Genomic DNA, 18,129 nt, shown 5'->3' on the forward strand with positions numbered 1-18,129 from the left:
CTTTTCTACAGAACAGTGGATTGCCTTTAGAGCTTGCCAAGTGATTATTTCTTCCTCCACAATAACGTCTCATTAAAAACATTAATGAAATATTGGTTCTATCTTTAAGTATAAAGAGAAATAACATTTTTTTTAACCTAGAAGAAAGCCATTTCAATTTCAGTAACATATTTTTTAAAGTATCCAGGTAACAAAAAGAAGTCCCAAAGGGAGCCTTTGAGTGCAAAGTAAGGTTTGGTGAAAAAAATTGTGAACATGGGCTTTCACCCCATTCATCTCTCTCAAGTGAGAAATGAACTGAACAGGAAAGGCCCACCTGTAGTCTTTAAGGAAGAAGCCCAAAATTAATAACCTGATACCTGAGAAAAGTGTAATAGATGGTAATATAATTAATAGACTTAAAGAATTTTTTATTTTTATTACTGTGTTGCATATTGTTGACTAACAAATGCTAGAAACTCCATTAACAATTTTACTGTGAAATACACTATTTGTATGCTGATAACTGGATGCATTTCTGCTGGAAGTCTAATTTCAGTCTTTCTCTTTGCAGTTGGTGGATTCTTTGTATGAAAAGTCTGTCCTTGAAATTTGATTCAGAAAAAAAAAATAATGTTTAATCTACACACCAGACTTGTGATATAAAAAAGATCTATAACAGATCCTTGAGTACCTTACAATAGTGGAAAGGTGCCCATACTTTTTTACTGACCATAAGACACTTTCTAACAAACTTGAGGGAAAGTGCTCTTTTAACATCTAAGTAAAGCCATCTCTGGATATTCAAGCTATAGGGGAAGGTGGGGAATTCAATTGGTTGCAGAGTCTTTTTCTATAAAACTCGAGCAGTATTTTTTTTTTTTTTCTCTTAACAATAAGTTTCCATGCTGTAAATACAACGCTGGAAGCTGTGTTGCAACTGTAGTAAGATTTTTGTGGAAAAGGGTAAGATCAGACTGAATGTGCATCTTCTGTGTTTCTCTTTTAAAAGTAGTACATCTGTTGGGAATGAAAATGCCCTTCAGATTAAAAAACAAAACAGAAAACCAACAAGACAACAACAAAACAAAACAAAAACAAAGTGAAAGAAAGCTACCCAGGCCAGCCCTCTTTGAAGCCTTGCTGCTGTGACAAGTCGTTATTTCTTAATTTATTTCAGGAGAGAATTTTGACCAGAGTCCCATAAGAAGAACCTTCAAGTCCAAAGTTTTGGCACATTATCCTCAGAACATCGAGTGGAACCCCTTTGACCAGGATGCTGTCAACATGGTAGGCAGAGAAACTCTCTTCTCAAGCTCTTTCGTGACAACTTAAATGCTAAAGTGCCTCCTGGGTTGTTTACAACCAGCCCTTGTGATGTGGTGATCAAGGTGCTTCTGCTGGGACTAGAAGCACCCACTAGGCAAGCTGGTTACAAAGCTGTAGAGGAAGGGGTATTTTGAAAATACAGAATACTTTCAGACACAACAGAAGTAAAATGCTGCATTTCACTCATAAGTTCTAGTCAAGTCTACTGCATAATGAAACCAGTCTAACCACCATCCCAGGGATTCAGTGAGAAGGGGTGTAGGATACATACCTAGGATGTATCCCACGTAGGATACGTATCCCAGGATACATATCCACAGGTGGGAGGAGGTGAACCAAGGCTTTTTTGAGATAGTAATATCCATGTGAAATTTTTGAGTACAAAAATCTTTGATGCTGCATAGAGCAAGCGAAAGAGGAATCTTTACACAGAAGGAATTTGCCTAAGCCACAGCTTTTGTTGAGCAGTCACCTTTAATGGCACTTCTTCACCAATGCATCTTCTGTACTCCTCTTTCCTCTCAGCTAAATTTGATGCATTCATCTGTGTGTTTGAGTCCCATGAACACGGGAGGGAGGAAAAAATAGTTCCTGGAGTGAGGGCAGTGACAGCTGAAAGGCGGCTGATCCTCTGGAAATTTTCCTGAAGAGCTGATATTCAAAGGGTATTTCCAAAATCACCAAAGCACTTGTTTAAGAAAATATCCTGATAAAGACAACAGGTTACTGATATTTGAGCTTCTGAGTACAAAAAAAAAGTTAGTATTTTTATAACTTAAAATTAGCCAGTTGTTGTAATAATAACATTAAACAATATTACCACTTCCAGCTGTTTTAAAAAATGTATATTGGGTCTAAGTCAAAACTGTAAAATTAGGGAATCCCTTCCCCTAAATGTAGCTTCTCATTTGAGGAGGATATGACTACATACTAGCTACAGAACCAACCTTGTTGTACAGTGCAGTTTTGAAGTCAAGAGAATCTCCTGGCCCTCACCTGGGAGATGGAGAGAAAGGGAACACATAAAACCCATAATAAAATGGCTTTTGCAAATACAAAAATGCATTTGGAACTTCTTTGCAATCACACAGATGTAGAAGTCTGAAGTTCATCTCAGTTTCCACAAAATTTTATTTTTTAGCATTGTGTCAAATATTTAACATGAAAAGACAGAAGCTGGAAGTAGCAGTGACACAGAGAGCTGATGCTGTGGCACTGCACATGCATAAAATGCAGAGATGAGCCTGATCACTCTCTCTGCCCACTGACTGCTGGGGCTTTCTGTCCTCTGCTTCCAAATGTGCACTGATGGAGATGATGTGGTATTTGGGCAGGTCTCCACATCACTTTGCTTATGCAGAAGGCATGAAGGACTTGGAATGAAGCTTCATCAGCATAGTTAATATGGTAATGACTCAACTACCAAGCCTACTTAAGCCTTTTAGTTCTGCCTTTGAATTGAGGGTGTTCAGAGGAGAAGTGATGGGGGGGGTGTGGCAGGAATATGGGAGCAAGAGGTAATAGCTGGATTTTTTTCCAGCTGCATTATTTTTCTCTCACATTACAGTTGAAAATGTCTAGTATTCATGAGGTGTGATCATATTATCGGACAAAAATGGAATACCAAAACCAGCAAGGGACCTATTAAAATAAAATAATTGAACTGAGCTGTGTTCAGATGAAATCAAATAGCTGAAGAACACATCTTTCATTTGCAATGTGTTTTGGAGGAAAAAGCCCCCACATTTACTAACAGCAGCAGTATTTAATGGTCTTTTAAATCATCTTTTGGAAAACTTCTTTATTGTTTTGATCTGAAACATCATTTAAAGTAATATCCACCTCCACAGAATCCCTTGAAGCAATTATTGTCCTTTCTGATCTTGCCTTGCTGTATTAGTTCTGCTTATGTATTTGCTTTATGTGAGCTTCCAGAAGCAATTTTCCTCAGAGAAGAAAATGCATAAATCCTTGAAGGTTAACTTGGGAGAATTCTGGCTTTGCTGGATGCCTAAGGAATTTCAATTGCCTTCTGAAACCATCCTGTCGCTTTAAAAATAACCTCCTGAGGTCCCAAGCAATCACTCTGCCTATGAGTCATATCTTCTTTCCCTTTCAAAGTATATATTGAAATATGGAGCTCTCTTTAATAGAGAAGTGCTTCTTACACACACACACATGCTTTTTGTGTTTATCCCTGCCTAATGTCACATACTATCTTCTGTGGCCATTCGAAAGTAATGTGTTGTACCAGACGGAAGTTCTCAGCAGAGAGGAAAGTGAAATCTTTAGGAAATAGATCTCCTGTTTCAACCCTCTGGTTCATCAAGTTATATAAATATTTGCCTATATTTTTGGAGTCCAAGGAAGCATTGTCCGTTTGACGCCTCATGAAACAGAAGAATGAAAGGCTCCTACGTGTAATTTGAAGGAGTCAAGCTTTAATACAAACAAAAGCATCTTTCATTCTGCCCCCTCTCCCATGGTGCAATTTAAGTATGAAGCTTGTTGCTGCAACATGTTATGAACATGAAAAATACACAGAGGCTTAAAAAGTGGAGAAGAGGTGAACCAGCTGCTGATGGGCAGTGGTCCAGAGAGGACCTTTGGTTCAGAAGTATCTGCAACTGATGATGGCTTGGAGGAGGAAAGAGAAAGAGATTACAGTTTGTGTGTGTGTCCTGATTCCTTGTTTAGGAAAAGTGTCTCCTGGTCATCACCTCTAGAGCTGTTGTACGGATGAGTTGATATCTTTTTGCCTGTCTTTGTGCAGCTTCCTTTTGTTTTTACAAACCATGTTGATTGTAAGCCTTACTGGAAGTATGATTTAGTTCCACATTTTTATGCTGATGGATACGTTTAAATATAAATAGTAAAGTGCTTTGAAAACCAAAATCCTGTCTGCTGATCAGTAATCTTGGGTAGTTTTCTGTGTTTATATAAAGATGCACTAGAAGGTAATTGGCTGCCTTTTCGACGTACGTTAGCCAGCTTCACCAGCAGGCAGAGCCTTCAACCCCCCTAACACGTCCCAGGCTGCTCTTCCCCAACACTCTCCTGTGGCACATGTGACAAACATAGATGAGATGGGAAGTGATTGATGTCCAAGGCACTAAGATGAAAGTTTTCATGCATTACCTGCAAATTTGAGGCCTTCTGTATTGCTGGAAAATGAGCACAGGCCCTTCCTTTTGATCTTAGCTTCTTAAGTGACTCTTGATCATTCTTCCCTGCCTCAGTACTTTCCCATCTTCTTTCTTTCTATGCCTTTTCCAGTGTCCTTTTGTAAGCCTAACAACAACAGCAGTTTCAGTGCCAGGGTTTGCAGCCAGGATCTTAAAATGTCAATATTCTGCATATGCTGAGCTGTGGCTGAAACTGAGGGGTGTCCCTTTTGTGTGTGTATACTCAGCATATAAAGGATGAGGGAATAATAATTCAGACTTGGAGGAAAATTATTTAAAACACCTTTCTGAAACTCTCAGCTGGTCTGAATTTCCCTGGTGTTTATTTGTGCTTGATTGTAGCAGGACATATAATTTGCTTATCCAGGTGTTCTTCTGTAAAGTGATGAAAACATAATCTTTGTTGGCATTGAGATTAAAACCTATTATTTCAGCCTGATTGGATATAATAAGGCTATAGCTGCTGTTGAATGCCCATATTTTAGAAATAAATTTTTATTAAGCCAGCCTGCCAAAAAAATGAGGTTAAGAGATATATTGTGCAGAATAAATTTACATAAAGTGTAAAACAAGGATTTTTTTAGTACTCATTTATTGGATGAAGCCTTAACCATGGCACTGCTGTTAATGCTGCAATAAAAACTATAAAACTTTTGTATGAAAATGTGGCAACCATTCAAAATTTGTGGCAGCAATTTCATGGTTCCCATCAATTGAATTAAATTATTCTACCAACTCCAGGCTACTTATTTCCCTATACATTACCTTTTAGAGCTATACATAAAAGCTGCTGTAGATAACTTAGGGGCTTGCTAGCATGTTGTGAGGTGAGTCTGGACCACTGGCCTAAATCCCAGCTGGGCTGACAGCAGCTTTATCAGGTTGTCAGATGATCTCTGCAAGGTGCACTGATGAAGTTCATGTTACAAGATGCCTGAAAATACATAATTATTTCTCTTGACCTCTTCCACCATCTGAAGAATTTACTTCTGGTCAAATTGACACATTAGGGGATGCAGTCAGTCATGTAGGTTCACACCCCTTGGGAAAGTTGGCTTCTAATGTTCTCTTTTGGAAGAGGAAGAGCACTTTGAAGGCTCTCCCTCTCTTCTTTCCTTTTATTTCTTCAAATGGAAGGTACAAAGGAAGCTTTAGTTCTTTGTTTATAAACAGACTGCTAGAACATAAGACGTTTCATGCTGACACATTCAAACAAGTTTTCCTGGACGTTTATTATTTTGTATTAGATGACTGATAGAATTCCTGGGGAATGCCTGGAAGAATGTCTCGAGTTATCAATAGGACTATGTCTCAGAGAAACACCCAGTGTAGTAGAATCACTGCAAAAGATTTTGCTAAGTGGTAAATCAAAAGTGAGGCTTTCATAGATTTGGGGTGTTTCCCTCCCCGCCCCTCTCCCCTTCTTCCAATCTAAGGTATTTGGTAGTGCTTAAGGAAGAAAGTAAATGTAATAGCCATCATTTTTATTTTTTCTTTTAAGAAAAGTAGGGAAGATCAAATAATTTTAAGAAGTCTGTGTGATTTTAGTTCAGTGATGCTTCTTTGGCTCTCTGATTTTAGAGTATGATATATGCAAATGTGAAGAAAACTGGATGTTTTTATACGATGCTAAAGTAAATGAGACAAAAACTATTCAGCAGTGAAAATAATTTCACAAAGTAATGACAATGAGTCGTAATGACTTAATAGATGGGACATTTTGAAGGGTGTTTTCCTTCCTTTAGCCATGTCTGCCTCTTTCAAGTAGCATCAATTTTAGGCTGTTTGTTCTTGGGTGGCTTTTCAGAGGGATTACATTTAATGATAAAAGTCTTGTTATGACGCAGTGGATAAAAAGAATGTTCCTGTAAAGCAAAAGTAACAAAATGAAATGGTGGCTTAGATAACTATATCCACTTTTTTTTTTCTCTTTCTTAGTTGTGTATGCCCAAAGGGCTGTCTTTCAGGACGCAGGCAGATAACAGAGACCCGCAGCTCCACTCGTTCATCATCACCAGAGAAGATGGCTCCCGTACGTACGGGTTTGTGCTCACATTCTACGAGGAGGTCACGAGCAAGCAGATCTGCACAGCCATGCAGACGCTCTACCAGATGCACAACGCAGAGCAATACAGCAGCGTTTGCGCCTCCTCCTCCTGCAGCATGGACTCCCTGGCCAGCAGCACCGACGAAGGTGACGCCACGTCCCTCGCCAAGCTCCAGCGGTACAACTCCTACGACATCAGCAGAGACACGCTCTATGTCTCCAAATGCATATGCCTCATTACCCCTCTGCCCTTCATGCAAGCCTGCAAAAAGTTCCTGATCCAGCTCTACAAGGCAGTGACCTCCCAGCAGCCACCGCCTCTGCCCCTGGAGAGTTACATCCACAACATCCTCTACGAAGTGCCCCTGCCACCCCCAGGCAGGTCTCTGAAGTTTTATGGGGTTTATGAGCCTATCATTTGCCAGAGACCTGGGCCCAACGAGCTGCCCCTCTCTGACTACCCGCTGCGGGAGGTCTTCGAGCTGCTGGGCCTGGAGAACCTGGTCCAGGTTTTCACCTGCGTTCTTCTGGAGATGCAGATCCTCCTGTACTCACAAGGTGGGCACTTGTCTGGTGATGCACACTGGGTCTGTTCCCAGCGGGCAGTTCCTGGACAGCTGCAAGCACAGGAGCTAATATAAAGCTCTCAATTTTCAGCAGATTTGTGAAACGTGAAAATGTAATGAAAAAATGCGAGAGAAATGAGTCTGTCCTAATGAAAGCACTAAATAATTGTTTCCTCCAGGCAGTCTAGGTGCTGCTTGTTTAATTATGCATTGTATTTATCACTTGTGACAGCTAGCAATAGAATTCACTTAATTATTATCCTTACATTGCCCTTGATCATGCTGCAAGACAGCGTGAAACTAATCCTATCTTCTGCAAAAATACCAGCAGAAAGTCATACATCTTGCAGAAGACACCCTGTCTACTTTCTTTTTCAGAATTCAGCAGCATATTGAAGTCTGGGGAGATTTCCTCCCTCACATGTGATGGATATGTTCTGATTAAAGCACTGAGAGGATTTTAGCACTTAGAGGCTGAAGTTTTCATGCTGGGTTGGAACTGAGTGGAGTTACAGGGCATCTCTTTGAGGTCCTGCTTGAGATATTTGGGAACTTTTCTGATAAGGAAGCTGGTCCTTCTCTCTGAGATATTTACGGTTGCAATTGGCAAAGGGTAGCTGTGTCGGCAGAAGTTGCAGTGCTCTGCTACAAGTGTTGGCATGATGCTGGGCATGCTGTGAGGTTTTACACCTCTGTTACTGTTTCCTGTATGGTGCTGGTTGCTGTGAGTCTGGCCCCAGTAATACTCGGGTATCAAAAGGTATGTGCTACAGCTGTTGCAGTGCACCAGAGTGCCTGGAAAAGTCAAGGTCAAGTTTCCTCCTGACTTTCAAGGGATTGTCCAGTTTTTTGGAGGTTCCTCTAACTCTCACTGGATGCCTGTCCATATTATCTGGGTTCCCAAATGGCTTGTGTGATGCTGACCCCAAATTAGTAAAATGTGCCTCAGGGAAAAAGTTTGGGGCTGTGGTTCATCAGACTAGAATAAACAAGAAATGAATCCAGGTACATATACCTCTTAACAAAAAGAAGAAAAAATGCTGAACACCTAGACTTGTCAAGAGATTTGGTTCAAGCAATAGAGCTTGAAATAGAGAGGAGAGAGAGGATGGGATGTCATCTAAAATGAGTATGGGTAACGAACCTTCAGGCTCCAAAAGTGAATGCTTGAGTTTGTCATATGATAGGAAGGATCAGTAAGTGTGCAATAGTAATACTAATGAATAAATGACTGAGAATGGGGAAAAATGTTCAGGGAGGTGGAAGGACAGTAGTTCTTCTGCAAATGGCTGAATTCAAAGGGTTGCTAGTTCTTTGCAGAGCACTTCTGTGCATGGACTCCAGGGGTTTGCTTTCGAGAACTGAAAATAAAGGGCTTTATCCACTCTCAGTTTGAAGTGTGAGCAGAAATCCCACTGTTAGTTTTGATTAGGCTGCTTTACCCTCCCATCTGCTTCTGTGTGCGCTTACCTTTTTCTTCCTCAGTTTGAATCATGTTGCCTTTGCCACTTGACACAGGGGTTTGACATTAAGCAGCAACACCACTGAAATGTCTCCCCACCCCTGCTCATCAGTCCCACCCTGGTCCCTGCATAAGGACTCACTGAAAACTGAGATTTTTTTTTTTTTTTTTTTTTTTTACTGTAAGCTAGCAGCATTAGGAAAAATCTGCTTGTCAGATTACATTTTCATTATATTTTCTGCAGATGGAGAGCAACCTGCATATGCATTAGTTTTGTAATAGTCCTTGAGACAGATACAAAATAGCCACTAAATAATTTTGGCTCAGTTTTCAGCACCACCAGAAGTTAGAGCAATACTAACTTTTTGTTCATGTTACTGGCTATAATTTAAGGGTTTAATTGTTTTGTTTTCATTATGGGTTTGTTTGGGGGTTTTTAAAGAGAAAAATTAGATAGTGAGGATTAATCATCTCTACCCTCCAAAATTAATTTTTTTTTCACCCCTCTCCCTCTATTATTGATGCATCTAGGGGTGTCCTTGACATGACCTTTACTTCTCTATCTAATATAGACACAACTTGATGGCGCATGGGGAAAAGCATATGGTTGTATTAGGGAAATACTGTGATTGTGTAAATAGCGCCATAATACCAGTTCCCAGAGGTGAGGAATGTGGAGTGGAGGTCAAGTGCAAAGCCTCAGTTTTGGCATATCCTGATAGCTGAGTGCTTGGCTAATTGTGCACTGCAGCTTCTTTTAAATGTCAGTCTTGCAATTCCCGAAAGAGGAAAACAAAGCAGTTCTCTTCCTATTTGAGATATAACTAGGCTAGACACCACTGAAATCTCTCCTCTAAGCTTTGAGATCCATCAGGGAACAACGCTTTCTTAACTCCCAAGTTCTTTCAAGTCAAAAGATGAAGTTTTGGCTTACATATCTCTTGTTCCAAAGTAACAAATCAGAGAATGATTTTGCAAATTCATCCTTCCTTCCTTTTCTGCTTTAAAGAGGATGGACTCAATGGTCTGTGTTTCCAGTGACCTGGCCTTGCTGCAGCCCTCCAAACTCGATGAGAGGTTAGTACAAGATGGTCTTGGATCCACAGGGTGCAATTTCAAGCAAGACAGCATTATGAACCTGAAGTCAGAATTCACATAACCTGCTTCAGGTCACCAGACTGTTTCAGTGAGAGTGCTGCTAATAATGCCTGTGGGAAACGTAAGCTGACTTGTTTTGTGATTCTCCTAGCCTTTTTGGAAGGAAACTTTTTCACTCAAGATTGCCAAAAATTTGTTCCTCTTTTTAAAGAGTAAAGATGTCTTTTGGAAGGTGGTGTGAAAAATATAAATTGTTGCACAGCTCTGACCGTACAACAAGCCTGCTGGCCAACTACTGAGGACCTAAAACTTCTCACTAAACATCTGTCCCCTAAAGGCAGATTACTTTTTGTGGCCAAGAAAGATCAGGATGGATATGGAGGCTGCAGACACTGGGAATAAGGGGCCTAAGAGCTTTATTTCCACACATTATAGGCAAGCACAGGCAGTGGGCTGCCTGGCGAAAGGATGACAATCAAGTGGAGCTGCACCTAGTTAGTGATAATGGCAGTGAAGGGCTGGCACAGAGACTATCCTGGCTTTTCTGGAGTGGTTTTTCTCTAGTGAACTAGGAGTTGTTGATGATGAAAGTTTATTTTTAACCCTGTAGCTGAAGCATGTTTCCAGCAGCCTGAACAAAGGCATCCAACTAAATGAAGAGGCCAGGGTGCTGAGTGACTTTACCCAGCTTACCCTAGGCATGTTTCCAGCACTATATGAGAGTGTCTGGCACAGCTCTGCAGTGGGGACAGGACCAACTGTTAGCTGTTTCTCCATGGCTGCTACTGTCAAATTTAGGTTTCTAGTTGCTCTGTTCATGGTGTTTCATGGGTGAGTGGTATCCTATTGCTTGGGAAAACTCAGGGATTGCAGTGGACTGTAACTTCCCTTAGCCACCAGTGATGGTTTAAGCAGACTAGTGGAGAGAATGATATGAAAAATTGAGCTCATTTTTTGAGCTCACTTTTTAAGCTTTTTCATTCTCAGATGTTTCAGACTGTAGGCAACTACCATAATCCTCAATTTTTCTCGAGTTTATGATTTAAACTTTAAAACAGCATGGTGCTAACAAGCTATCACCATGGCTTTACAGAACAGAGTTTGGGAACCACTGGTGTGGGTAATTGTGTCCTCCTGGGGTAAAACCAAGTATGACCAAAGCATTTCAGTCTGAAGATATGAAACATCTGTGCAGCTTGGGAGCAGCAAACGGTGCTGTGGCAGCATTGGGGCAAAACACAGAAGAAGGTGAGGCTAGCTTAGGAACCTGGCAGAGACCTGTGCTTGCACCCTAAATGGCCAGGCTGAAAAGACAAGTTTGTACTGTTAATGGGTACAGCGTGGACTTCCAGGGTCTGAATCAAAATCACTGGTGGTGAGCAGATGTAATAGACTGCTCTAAGTGCTGACTTTGGCCTGCAAAGGTGACACAGAAAGCTGTACCTGAAAACACCAGAAGCAGAACTCCAGTGGCTTCAGGTTACATCTTCCTGCATATAGAGAAAACTTTTAAGTTTAAATAGGGCCAAATTTTGACAATGGGGCTTTGAAAACCAAGGGGAATGATTAAATATTTTTCCCCACAGTTTTTCAGGGTGCAGGCTTTGGATTGCAGCCTTATAAACTTCATCCTCTACAAATCAAAGCTTGGATTATGATGCATTGCTGTGAGTTTCAAAGGTGGGACATAAGAACTACCAGACTCCCAGTAAAGCAGAAGAAACTGATACAGAGTCATGCTTGTTACCACTAAACAAGGCACATGATATAGCACACACTAACGTTGTATAAGCTTGGGGCTTACAGACTTTCATTTATGAAACAGACTTGCTGTTGTAGTTTTATTATAGTTTATTCAGTTGTAGAAATTAATACTCTTGCAAATGCCCTTTATTTTATTCAGAGCACAGCTCTCCCACATGACTGTGGAGATGTCAGGGTACTCTGAATGTGGAGGCTTCCAGCAGTTTCCAAGTTAATAACCCTGCAATAGCTGCTACAATTTCCCAAGAATTGGTAACAAAATGAGAATTCTGCTGGAGAGAGATGAATTAAACTGTGGGCTCTGCGGAAACCTCGGCAATCCATTTTGTATGTCTGGCTTTCTAGGGATTTAAACATGAGAGGGAATGTGTGGAGGAGACAAAGATAAACTTCTTAGAGCTTAGGCTCTTTCTGCTTATTATAATTTTGAGCATTTCCCAGGTTGCTTTTTAAAGGGCTTGAGTAATTGTTCCTCAAAGATTGAAATGCTCTTTGCATTTTTTTTTATTTCAATCTTAGAAATTATGATAAAAATGACTGTACATATATAAAGTCATCACCTAGAAAAAGAGTGTCTGAAAGACCTTTCTTACCAAAGTCTGTTTTGGGGGTGATTTTTAAAAACGAATACAAGCATGACGTATTTGCCTTTTAAAAGTGTTTTTACACCAAATACTTATGTAGAAAACATTTGATCTTTTACTCATTATTTAAATAGTTACACTCCACACTAGTATTCATCAAAACCAATGGGAAGCTATTGCAGAGAATGATTCACATGTGGACAAAATGTGTCTGTGCTGTGAAAGAGACCTGAGTTTAGGGCTTCAACAGCATCACAGTCAGAGGAGACTGTGGGTATGTGTTACCCTGGAAAGGAGACAAGTAATTGGATAGACTAATCAGAGAATCAAGTATACTCTGTTTTTAACCTAGGTGAAAAGCAAAGCTGCTTTTTAATTAAAGTGGCTCAGTTTTGTTAGCAGAAGTCAACACAGCCTGAAAAATCAAGTTTTTCAAGCACCTGGAAACAAGGAGTAGCAGGGAGTACTGGTCTGTACCACAATCCCACTCTTGTTTGTATTCACAATGAACTGTAGAGGAAGAATGTGGCCTTCCAGTATCTTAAGGGAGCCTACAAGAAAGCTGGGTAAGGACTTTTTAGGATATCGGGTAATGACAAGATTAGGGGGATGGGGCAAAGCTGGAAGTGGGCAGATTCAGGCTGGACATCAGGAAGAAGTTCTTCACCATGAGAGTGGTGAGACCCTGGAATGGGTTGCCCATGGAGGTGGTTGAGACCCCATCCCTGGGGGTCTTTAAGGCCAGGCTGGATGAGGCTCTAGACAACCTGATCTAGTGTGAGGTGTCCCTGCTCATGGCAGAGGGGTTGGAGCTGGGTGATCCTTGTGGTCCCTTCTAACTCTGACAAATTCTGATCTATTTTAGCAGAGGACTTAGTAGTGTTGGCTTAATGGTTGGACTTGATGATCTTGGAGGTCTCTTCCAACCTGAGGGATTCTATGATTCTAATGGGCAACTGGTTTTGACACTCCACACACACTCCACTACCTCTCCACTTTTTTTAATTGGATCTTAATATTTTCTGTTATAAAACAAGTTTGCCTTTTAAGAACAGGGAGAAGAAAGTTAAATTAGGCCTTTACATTGCCATTATGGCAAATGCCAGATAAATAACACGGCAGTCCAAAGTGGTCTCGAGTGAAGCTGTTGCCTGCTGGAGTCTGCCCTCCCTACCAGCCTGCTGCCCTGTCCCAGGGCTGCCGCCCAACAGGGAGGCTGCTCTGCCCCAGCAGCCACAAGGATGAGCAAGGTGTTCGCTGTGTCATCAGAGGCATCTTCGTGTGTCTTGCTGCCACCTTGTCAGCTTTGTCACAGACTTTTGCCCTGCTCTCCGAGGCTTAACCATGCCGGTAATGGGAGCTAATTCACCTTTTCCTGTGAATTAATTCTTAAGGTGGCTCTTAATCATAAACTAATTGATGCTCAAGCACTGGTGGCAGGCTGTGACACAGATAAATAGTATAAATTGAAATTTATTGAACTGGAAGTGATTATTTTTTTTTTTTCCCCCCATTAAGCATTTGCCAATGAGGAAAAATGGAAGGAATTGGCCTCAGTGAGTATCAGCCTTGGGATGTTTCCCTTGGGCAGAGCTGACCCCAAGTCTGAGAGGCTAATTCTTTGTTCAGGCAATTAGATGCAGGCTCATCTTGATCATCCTGTTTAAGAAAATATGTTTTCAGATTTGCATTAATTGTCACTCTGCTTTTATCTTGTAACTCATGTTCTGTGTCACTTGCTGGCAAATCCACGCTTTTGTCAGGGCTAAAGAGCATTGAGATGCCATGGGCCGTTTCTCCAGGGCAGTCTGCTGGTTACAACCCCATGTCACTGACCTGTGCAAGTTCCCTGAAGGCAGCACTGGTGCAAGGTGATTTCTATGGCGAAGAAACAGTTCCTGAAACATTTTTGTGCCTTTTGTCTGAACATCTCTTGAAGATAACCTGATCTGGCTTGTCAGTCATCACAGCTGCTGGCATACAAACCAGATGAAAGATGAAGCTTCCAGGGCGCTTTGAAGTCTGCAACACTTAAATGCATTGTTTCTGTGGAACTATTGAGATCTGATTTGAAACCCTTCGCTTTCATAAATGATTTTTGTCTCAGATGTGAATTTCAGATTTCCTTTTTCATCTGCACTATGCTATATATAAACATTACAGATCTGAAGGTACCACGCCCCTAAGACAGGTCTGATAACTATTGTATGCCATTCCTGACTCACACTCAGAGCTCAAAGCTCTGAGTTTCGGGTTTTTTTCCAGCTTTTCCAACATATCTGGGTCAGCTGATCCATATCTTGTTATAAAAAGTAGCAACTGAACAGCAATTGCTTATAGTGCTTTGACTGAAGAGGTAGGATATGGAATAACTATTAGTCACAAGAAGGTTTTAAAGCCACTTCAGGTGTTTCTTTCTGAAGAATTAGCTCTTATTCATTAAGGTTCATTGATTTTTAGTTTTTTTTTCTCTGTTAGTGGCTTTGTTTTGTTTAAAACTATCGTTTAGCATCGTTTTGTTTCTTTTGATAAAGTACTCTTTGCAAACATAATCTGACTGTAGTCTTGCAGGGTACATATTTAACTATGTGGCAGTTCTACTTTATGCAGGTTCAAAAAGCAATAGAGGAAAGGAAGTGGTGCCCATGTAACCTCTCTTTTCAAATGCTTCCAAATGGTATGTAAAGTGAGACTTAAAAAGAAAGAGGAAGCATGGTCTATTTTTAAAGCATTGTACTGTATTTAGAAGATCCAGGCTGAGACTCCAGCTCTGTGGTAGGCTTTCTACCTTACAATGGCAGGTTACTGGAACAGAGAGCTGGAAAACTGCCAAATTGTTCTTTCATCCGGAAGGCTGATTGTGTTGAAACTGGACTAACAGTGTATTGATCACAGCAAGAACACCATTTCTGGTTTGGATGAGTATGTGTATGCTCTCACACGGGCCTTGTACTCAAAAATCCTGTGGTTGGGCATTTGCTGAGAAGGTCCCCAGTGAAATTCTTTTCTGCTTGATTGAACCTTTTTGGGAGGCAGCACCTGAACAAGGGAGGTCTTAGCTGTTCTGAGTAGGAGTAATATTGATGTCCCTTTCTCCTCTCAGAGGTTCTTGATTTTGCTTTGCTGTAGCATAGGAAGGATTTTGGGATATCAGTATTCTTTGTAGCAGGAAAAGTAATTTTTATATTGAGCTTTGTGAATTGCTGAACATCTCAGATCTTCTATACCCAGTCTCAAAAATGAAAGGATGATTTTATTTTGCTTTCTTAGTCACTGCCTGTGCTTGGACTTTAAGCTCTTTGGGATAGATAATTTCTGCATGCACCATATCTGTTGTAATACTGTGCTGGTTGGTTGTTGTCCTGTTATTGTATTACAGAGAATCCATCATGAGACAAATATTTGTCAAATTTTGTCCTCTTTCAGAAAATCTTTTAAAGTGAATTGGTGGTCAAATGCTAAAACCATTTCCACCTGCAGCACAAAAAACAGTGGTTTGTAATTATACAGGAATCCCTCAGTTTGGATTTTAAGCATTCTGTTGTATCCTGTGAGCTATGTGAGCTTTGTAAAGGGTGGCTGAAACGTAGTGCTGGCATGGCAGAGCAGCCATGCCACAGCAGAGCATGTCCCTGCTGCAGTTGCTTGTCATGTGCAAGTGAGATGTGGGGCTTGGCCAAGGGCCCCAGCAGATGCTGCCAGAAAAAAGAGATTGGATTGGAGATTGTAGGGGGCTGTGCTCGATGGTGTTCCCTGTCCTGGAGAACACAGGATAGTTCCCTGTCCCAGGAAGGCAGGGTGAGGGTTGCAGGTGTAGCTGCCAAGTAAGTTAAATACTGTGGTATTAGCTACCATCACTTTTGGCGTGGGGAGAAATGAAAACTGAAAGTGACAGAGTGATATAGCAATGTGTGCAAGAGAAGTGGAGCAATCAGATGGAAAGGAGATCCAGGGTGAGACAAATGTAAAGCTAGAAGCCCATCTGCACACTGCAGAGAAAGACATCTGGCATTGGGGACATTCAGTAGGTCTCCAGATTTTCTGCTTTTTTTCTCCACTGCCCTGGGCTGCACAGCAAAGAGAAGGGGAGGCACTGCCCTAGGCTTAGGTCTCTACTGTCGCAACTTATTTCTGTACCCAGGGATGATTTTGCATGGATCAGAACTTTGTTCTGGTGGCAGCAGCTGCTACTGTGGGCCGTCACCATGGGCAGTGACCTCCTGCTCATGCATTTGAAGCGATCAGTATTAGTTTTGTTGGCATTGCAGAACCTCTCACTGCATCCAGTGTTCATACGCTGTGTGAGGTGTGTGAGCCCCAAGAGGAGGAAGGGTTTCATTTCATGGAATTCAGGAAATTACCTTTATTTGCACCATTCATCATTCTGAGTTTGTGACCTCCTGTGGGTATCACCCAGACCATGTTTGTATTTTTTGTATCTTTTCTGATGTTTCCTGATGTCAAAGGGATGGAAAGCAGGGCTGTTGTTTCCTTGCTCTACTCAACAGACAGCCCATTCTCAAAAGGCACTCCCTAAACTGGCAAATTCTATCAAATCTCCTATTCTAACTCGCAAGTTTGGAGTGGGGTCAGACAATAATTTTCTTACCTGGGCTTGTCATTCATAAAATAGTAGGCAAAACTAGGCTTGCAGCTGGAGATTGTTTTGGGAAATTGAGAAAACCCTTGATTCCTGGTTGTCCTCAGTAACCATGTAAACTTTCCCCAAATGCTGATAGGAACAATAATCTTTCCATCAAAAAAGACATTATGCTTTACAGGATCGGTGTCTAATCTTGTACAGGCTTGAAAGTAAATGCAAAGTAACCAGATTTTCTTATTTCATTAAACAAATATCAAAAGAACCATTTGTTGGGTTTTATATTTTTCTGGAGGAACTTGGAGACTTCTTTTTCTTCAGTGAAAACTGCTGCGTACGTAGGTTTTTTTTTTATCTCTGCTAATCACTAACAAGTATTGCTAAATGATAACAGTTAACTGGAGCTTCTGGAGCTATGAAATGTTAGGAGACAGCTAAGCTTCACCAGCAGGTGTTGTAAGTTGTGTTTGTATAAGTGCTCCCCAACAAGGCAGCAAATGAAGGTGTGTAATTATAGACCATTGCATAGGGAGGGATTCATAACAAGCCAATAGGTAGCTGGGCATGGTTTTTCGGTGTAACCTTGAGACTGACTTATATGCGTGAAAATAATTTTGAAAATTGCATGACTAGCTTTTCTAAGACAAGATGAAAAATGTTTTTGCCCTGCTAGCTGGCCTTCTGCAGATGGAGGCTGATTTTCCACAGAGAGGTGCTAGCAAGAAGGAGAATGGGTTATGCAATTCGTTGTTTTAATTTGCATATTTATTCATGTGCATCTTCCCAGTGACCTCCTAGTAGCTGAGCAGTGTCTGACGGCAGCACCTTCTGCTGCTCTCTGTATCAGGCTGGCTGGCCCAGGAAATGGGAAGGGTCAGGCTGGGTCCTGTCCAGGCAAAAGCAGTCAGTAGGGCTCTAGGAAAGAAGCCTTCTTACCTGACTCAAAACCAGAGTGGTCATACATATATCTTTAATTTCATGGAGTGGGGCAGAGGGGATGGGAACAACCCAAATGTTAACAAAGGGCCTGGGTCTGGCCTTGGTGAGAATGAAAATCTTCTGGTTGCTCAAACCAAAGCTTGTGAGTCTTGCCTAGCACTGATGAGAACTGGTTTTGGATACAGCCATAGAGGAGCCAACCCCTCTGCCACTTCTGCTGGTTACTGATGATATACCGCTGCACTGAAGCTGTGCATAAATAGTGAAATAGTGAGCTTTCACAAGTGGTGGAGGCCCAGAATGGGAATCGGAGCCGAGTCCCCCTCTTGTCTGTGCCACATACCTCATCCAAGTTCAGAGTCACTCTACCAAATTGCACTTTGATGTTCCTGTCTTTAACAACTACTGTTAAATAAGATGTGCTGCTGCTTCAAGATAAGTTAAGATTCTTAAGGTATTTGGGTTTAAGTTCTTCCATGTTCTTAGAAATCTGGGGGGGAGTTGTTGTTAATGCAGAAGCTACTGTAATATGGAGTAGAAACAATCAACTGGTTTCACAGTCACCAGCAGCTTACA

General features: G+C 41.2%; 1 protein-coding gene across 1 annotated transcript in view; it reads left to right on the forward strand.

Annotated features, from left to right (window-relative positions):
• Positions 1-1,159: 1,159 nt before the first annotated feature.
• Positions 1,160-18,129, forward strand: part of LOC103767886 (DENN domain-containing protein 5B) — a gene marked incomplete at both ends in the record, with an annotated part of 48,540 nt that continues 31,570 nt past the window's right edge. The window contains 2 exons of the mRNA XM_008935017.1: positions 1,160-1,269; positions 6,432-7,098. Coding sequence (XP_008933265.1) covers positions 1,160-1,269; positions 6,432-7,098 — 777 coding nt within the window. The remainder of the gene's footprint in view (positions 1,270-6,431; positions 7,099-18,129) is intronic.

Source organism: Merops nubicus, unplaced genomic scaffold (assembly GCF_000691845.1).
Source record: "Merops nubicus isolate BGI_N331 unplaced genomic scaffold, ASM69184v1 scaffold23602, whole genome shotgun sequence".
NCBI lineage: Eukaryota > Metazoa > Chordata > Aves > Coraciiformes > Meropidae > Merops > Merops nubicus.